This window comes from Heliangelus exortis, chromosome 1 (assembly GCF_036169615.1).
Source record: "Heliangelus exortis chromosome 1, bHelExo1.hap1, whole genome shotgun sequence".
NCBI lineage: Eukaryota > Metazoa > Chordata > Aves > Apodiformes > Trochilidae > Heliangelus > Heliangelus exortis.
Genome location: NC_092422.1, coordinates 119,441,659 through 119,448,022, shown reverse-complemented (window position 1 = coordinate 119,448,022; position 6,364 = coordinate 119,441,659). Strand labels below are relative to the sequence as shown.

The 6,364-nt window shown below is 50.1% G+C and overlaps 1 protein-coding gene across 2 annotated transcripts; it reads right to left on the bottom strand.

The window, feature by feature from the left end:
* Positions 1-12: 12 nt before the first annotated feature.
* Positions 13-5,873, bottom strand: M6PR (mannose-6-phosphate receptor, cation dependent). Of its 2 annotated transcripts, none has more exons than XM_071762074.1 (7): positions 5,727-5,873; positions 4,217-4,390; positions 3,845-4,017; positions 3,650-3,759; positions 3,323-3,453; positions 2,654-2,780; positions 13-2,070 (listed from the first exon to the last, which is right to left on the bottom strand). In XM_071762074.1, exons 1-7 carry the CDS (start codon positions 5,735-5,737, stop codon positions 1,948-1,950), a joined length of 849 nt encoding a protein of 282 aa, XP_071618175.1. In that variant the 5' UTR covers positions 5,738-5,873; the 3' UTR covers positions 13-1,947. The 2 variants fall into 2 exon arrangements, with proteins under 2 accessions (XP_071618175.1, XP_071618186.1); XM_071762085.1 differs by having other exon boundaries at positions 5,622-5,868.
* Positions 5,874-6,364: the final 491 nt, after the last annotated feature.

The following is a 6,364-nucleotide window of genomic DNA, read 5'->3' as shown; positions in this document are numbered from 1 at the left end:
AAAAGTACAACCTTTATCAAAGTTATTATTGAATTTTTATTGTTGTGGAAAAGCACACAGTATAGAAAACTCCCATCCATAGCTACCTGAGTTTGTTTTAAAGTTTGTTTTGAAAGATATGTATACCCCTCCCTCTTAAGCCCAAGGGGAACTGCACTGATACAAGGTGGCAGCAAAAAACACACTAACAAGAGATCCACTCCTGGCAAGAGTAGTTCAGGCACAAGGAACCCGCTAAGGACCTTTAATCTTTTGGTAAGTAAGAAAGCTCCTATTACATTAGCACAACACTTCACCAGGTTTTTTTTTTCATTTTATTTTTGAAAGTTGTGTTTTGTACAAAAAAAAAATATTACCTTAAACACCACCATGAAAAACAGTAACAGACTCGGTGACTTCCTATTTTTCCCATGTTATGAGAAAGATTGAGACTGTAACAAAAGTCAGAGAAAGCAGGAACTGTTGATCCACTCCAAACCCAGCAAGAAAGTAGGTCCATCCTTTTTCCCTCAATGTCACTGTTAAGACTGCTTTGGCAGTATTAAAAATACACAAACCTTGTCTGTACTCTGCTGTTAACAGTAGTGGCTTGCTTATTATTCACAGTCTCTGCCCTCCAGACTGAGGGCAGGTCTTTGCCAGTCTACAACAGGGCAAAATGGGATTGCTTAGGAGTCTAGCCCCTCACATAAAAGCAATTAGGAGTCAAGGTGCCAAGTACCCAAAGGTTCCCAGAAAGTCTTACAACTTGACTGTACCTGCTTTTCACCAGGGCCCCAGGAGGGGGTCTGTCTCACTCCCAGCCAGTAGCAGTATGTGAGTATCCTCTGTACAGGGCAAGTGTCCTGGTGACTGGTCAGCACTATGCTAAAGGGAAAGTAATTCATGAAAGCTAACCCTGAAAGCACAAGAGTCCTTTATGCAGTTTTTAACATGTTAGCATTCTTGTCTTTGGCTTCTACAGTTCCTTTTTTATTAAAGTAAATTCTGGTAGCTTCATGGGAAAGCCCTCTGCCAAACAAGCAATGTGAAATCACCATGCTGTGACTGAGCTGTAATGAGCAGTCAACTTGGGAAGCTTGTAACAGCTCTAGTGGCAGCTACCTGTCTCAATTTGCCTTGACATCTGTTTCAGTTTCAGCAAATGCTCTCTTTACTTAGCAGCACATCATTTCCTTTTGCTTCTTAACTACTCAGAAGACTTGAGAGTATTTTGACTGAACTGGAAAGTCACAAGACTATTTAGCTCCTATGTTTTTTTAGCATTGCCCCTCTCCAGTCTGAGAGGGTGGCATGCATCCCTTTACATCTGTTGATGGAAACTGGTGTGTAGTCTTCAATATATTGCCATTAGGAAAATAAAAGACTGCAGAGGTCCTAATGCCAACTCAGTCCCCACGGAGTCTGGCATAGAGCACTCTGTGCAGGTTGTGCTGGCAGAAATAGCACGTAACAGTGCAGAAGCTAGAAAAGCTGAAAAAAAAATTTGCAATTAAGGAAAAATAATTCCAGTGTCTTACAGATCCTGTAAACCCTAGGGGTGGGGGGGAAGACACAGAAGACCTCTCCTACATCCTCAGCTGTTTTAACCCATGGCCTCCTTTTCCCTCCCCTTTCTGCACATATCCATGGCCCTTTATTTCCTTTCACTGATTAATCTCCTATTTCTGCTCAGTGCTGAATGTTCATATTGCTTTCTTGCTGTCTTCCACTCAGCTCTCAGCAGTTTTTTTCCCTCCCTGGTTCTGCTGCCTTTTTAAAAACCTAAACCAGTATTCTATTCTTAAGACATGCCATCAGTCACTAGTGGTGTGTGCACCCACGGGACTTGGTGTACCAGAGACGGCGAAAGCAAATAGTGTAAAGAAAATCAGAAGTGAAGAGAAGGAGAACTGGCTGGGAGGCACCGGGGAGGTAGGGAGAAGAGAACTCCATCTTGAAAGCCTATCACATTGGTAGCAAGTGGTCATCCCGTTCTTCTGACTCCTCACCCAGCTGGTCATCACCCACACCACGGTACGCGGCTGGTGCGTTTCGAGGCTTCGATCGGCAGACAAAGTCACAGCCATCCTAAAAGCAGAGGATATTGCACAGAAATCAGACTGTGGGCAATCGATTCAGCATCCAAAGTAAAGCAACTTCAGTGATTTCTCTTGCGTAGGGATTATGTCCATCCCTGTGCTATCTGGGACAGGTATCCAAAACTTCTCTTGGCAAGAGAGGCACGCATGCAAACATCCTACTCAGTCCTGAAAGCTCTGGGCATGCTGATGAACACTATGCAGCAATATGAGGCTGAAACAAGCATGAAGGATAAATGGCACTGCCTATGGTTACCAAGGAAGGGCTTCAGGGAGTCATCCATGAACATCTCACAGTCCCCTCCTTAACATTCCTACCTGAAAAGTGTTAGTCACTATGTGTGTGTTCTAGTCTGTTACATAGCAATTCCAGGATACTGTCATGGAATCAGTCTCAGCAAGAATTCAAAAATAAAGGACTAAAAAAAACCCCAACCCAAACAGATACCCTCCTCTTCTGCCTCAAGGTACAGTAACCTGGTAGGACCACCCAAGAGACACAGTCTGTGAATACAAGGCAGATGCCATTTTCTCCTGTCCTAACATGGGAATATAAAGGGCTTTTCACTTACCGCCACCAAATTGCCCAGATCTTGCCAGAAGGCAAAGTGGGGAAACTGCTCCATGCCCTTTGCTCCCACTATAAGGCGCTGGTAGAGGAACCCACCAATGATGTAGACTGCAATCAGTGAAGCAAACCTGGAGGCCAAAATTAAATACCAGAGCTGAGGAAAAATCCTATACACAATCTTTTCCAAGCCAGCTACTTGCATCAGATCGGAACCGGAGCCAGTAGCTAAGCACCACTCAGGAACAGAGCTACAACCAGAGAACAGACCAGAAAAGGTCCCCAGAATATTGATCTGCTAATATAAATCTTTCAGGATTATTACACAAAGTAGTGCCTCTTAGCACAAATTCAGAAAATTAGTCAAGGCTCTTGGTCTGAATTTCCAGGTCTGGCAAAGAATTGTTGTACAGTTTCAGAAAGTCATATCTTCTATGTTTCAGTGCTCTTGACTGTAAACTCTGTAGGAGGATGTCTACAGGGAACAGAGCAGCTCTGCAGCACCAAGCTTTGAGCAAGAGCTTTCGTCCAACCAGCTCATAGGCACAGTAACATCTAATGGTGGCTGTGGATAGATATACTACAATTATCAAGTCTAATATAGCATTTGCTGTGTTTCCAAATGGCACTAAGGATTACGGTTCAGGCACAAAAGGCTCTTCCAAAGACTCACGTGATCAGTAGAATGGAGCCAACACTGAGGTGGGAATCCTCAGCTGGACAAGCCACATCGCTGTCCATCTCAAAGAGGTAGAAACACTCCTGCTCCTTTTCCCTCTCTTCTGAAATAATGTTGAATGAACTCTGCAATTTGGGAAAAGTTAAGTCACATGAAAATATGACCAGGTGTGCTGAACTTCACATGACAGATTTATCAGTGTTGGCAGAGGTAGGCAACAGATACTGGCGGTCAGAAAAAAAAAACCTGTTTCCTCCTCAAAGCCATTCTGCTTATAAATAACTGTGCTCCTGCTCCTCTCCCTTCTTTTGTGTCACTCACCGCTGTAACTCCCCGCTTGCAAGAAATCATTATCACAGCTCTTCTCTTCTCACCACTGCAATGTGTGCCATATGAATCACCTCCTTTATAAATCAGCATGATCCAATCACCTGCCAAGAGGCAAACAATACCGGCTGTGAGTCCAGATCAGGAGGTGAAAGGACATTCCTGAATAAGGATTAAGTGGAAACTTACTTCCATTGAAGACCTGTGTTTCATTGATTCTTCCTACCACTGTGCTCTTCCCACTCTGTCTATCTGTTTGCACCAGGCCACCAAAATCACGCGCGGTGCTGTTGACCTCCCTGCACACCCTAAATTGGTAGACGTAGTTCTCTGTTTTGTCTTTCTTCGTAGTTACATTAAACCTGCAGCAGGGAAGAGGACGGAACAGAAAGCTCATAGGAATACAAAGAACAGTGCTCAGAGCAGCAGAGATCTAAAAGCCAATCACAGCCGATGCTAATGGGGGATTCCATTCTGCAGTCTGGCCCCAAATCTTCCCCTCCCTTTGCAATGAGGGTAGGCACTGCACAACCCAGAGGCCTGCAGGGTGTGGTACTGTACCTTAATTGGCTCAGGGGCTCTAGTTTCTTCAGCAGAGCTCTTTCCATTTGTGACTCACTGCCCTCCTCACCAACCACATCGCAGCTCCTCTCATTCAACTGGTCAGCCCACACAACAACAGCAAGGGCCATGAAGAGCACCAGCACAGCAGAGGTATGGCAAGGTGATGACATCCTGGGCACACACCACAGAGAACACAGAGGATTAACTTTTCAGTCTCCTGCAAACTAGCTTTAGGGTCACAGAGTCAATGATTGGCCACTTCCTCAGGGCTGACTGCAAAAATAAGCAGAAATCTCAAAATCTCTCCAAGTTCCAAAGAGGTGAGAAATGTCTTGCATAGTATAAGACAATTCACAGGGCTGACATTAGAAATTTTGCCTCGGGACCACAAAAAGTTTTGCTGCTGGACACAGTAATTAGCATTGATTCAACCACAGCAGAGCCCAGCAGGCTGAACCTTGGAGTAAGCTTCAGGCATAAGCCATTGCTTGTTACTGCATTGCACTGAGAAGCCAGTCAGCAGGAAATGATTTACCAGGCCCCTAATCACTCTCCTTTGCAGCTCTCACGTGTAGAGCTTGCAGGGAAGAACCACTGTGATTAGAGAGGCTCTGTTTGCTCAAGGGCCTTAACAATTATGTTATCTTTGACCACTACTTGGCCGAGAATCTGAAAGCATTTAGTAATGCTAATATGCAACTTCACAGACGGGCTTCTGTTTACACGGGAGAAGCAGGAAACGAGGAAACCGAGACGTCCTATGCAAGATCCAGCAGAAGAGGCAATAATGAAGATAACCATGAAATCTAGACGACTTTGTTTTCGGGTTCTGGCTAGAATCACGTATGAACCATCCTGCGACTGCAGCACCCCGAAACAGCGGTGCAACAGATTCCCCTCTGCTTCTCTCACCGCAAATTTCAGTCAAGCTCCAGGTGCTGGGGAAAGCACCAGGCGGACCCGCGGTGAAAGGAGCACCGGGCCCGGCCGGGCAGGCAGCCGGCGACAGGGGCAGCCGGGCCCGGCCCATTGGGCTGAACCTCCTGACCACCCCCAGCCCCTGCCGAGCCCATCGCGACATCTCCCGCCTGCACAGCTCTGACCGCCACACAGGAGGTGAGATGCGCTGGAAGCCCGTGACACACAACTCGTGACTCGTCCCTCACCACGCCGAAAGCGGAACCGTGCCCCTAGCACCAGACACGGCTCCTCGGGACAGCACACTCAGGCTGAGGCAAACAGCGACGGGACGCGGCTGGCGCCTTCCCCACCGCCGCTGCAGGAGCCGCTGCGCCGGGGCTGAGCGCAGTGCCCGACCCGCTCTCCCCCGCCGCTTTCCATCTCCCACCCCCCACCGCAGCGCCGCCTCCCCGGCCGCAGCCCGCACCGCCACCGCCCCCACCTGCTGCCGCCCCGGCCCGGCCCGGCCCTGCCCGCCGCACCGCCCGGCCTCCACCCGCCGGGCACAGGCACGGCCGCTTCTACGGAAGAGCGATCATCCACTCACGGGCATCCCATGCTGCGCGCCTGGCGGCGGCGGGGCGACCCGGGGACCGCAGCGGCGGAGGGCGCGGGCAGGCACCGAGCTCCTCAGCCGCCCCGGCCGCCTTCCCTCACCCACCCTGTGAGCCGGAAACAGGAAAGGCGCGGCGGAACCGGCGCTCTCCGCCAATGGGAACCTGGAAACCGCCGGAATCGCCGCGCCCACCATCCCGGTCCTCATCGAATGAGCAGCGGCGGTGCAAAGGGGCGGCCGCACCGGTCTCCGAGGAGGCGGTGCCGGAGCCCTCCTCCTTCCCCTTCTCCCACCAGTGGGAGGCAAAAAACTCTCCGGGACTCCGCCTTTCCTCTCTTCTCCTCCAATGAGGGATGATGGACCCGTAGGGAGAGCGGAATCACCCCGCCCATCGGCAGAGGCGGGAGCCGCTCGCCCAATACCGGAAAATCCCCGCCCCTCTCCCCGCCCTCCCGGTGACATCCCCCGTCCGTCTCCCGCAGCCCGTCCCGCCGGGCGGGGCTCCGAGGGCTCGGTGAGGGCAGCGGCTCAGCCGAGGGCGCTGTAGCATCTTCCCGCTGAGGCACCGGCTCCTGCCACCGGCCCCGGCGTGGGCTCGGATCCCCCGCAGACAGGTGGCCGTGTCAGTG

Excerpts from the sequence above, each read along its gene's own strand:
- M6PR (XM_071762074.1), bottom strand. Across the intron at positions 3,760-3,844 it reads AACACAGGTCTTCAATGGAA|GTGATTGGATCATGCTGATT; the intron begins GTAAGTTTCCAC and ends GCCTCTTGGCAG. Across the intron at positions 2,781-3,322 it reads GGCTCCATTCTACTGATCAC|GTTTGCTTCACTGATTGCAG; the intron begins GTGAGTCTTTGG and ends TTTGGCCTCCAG.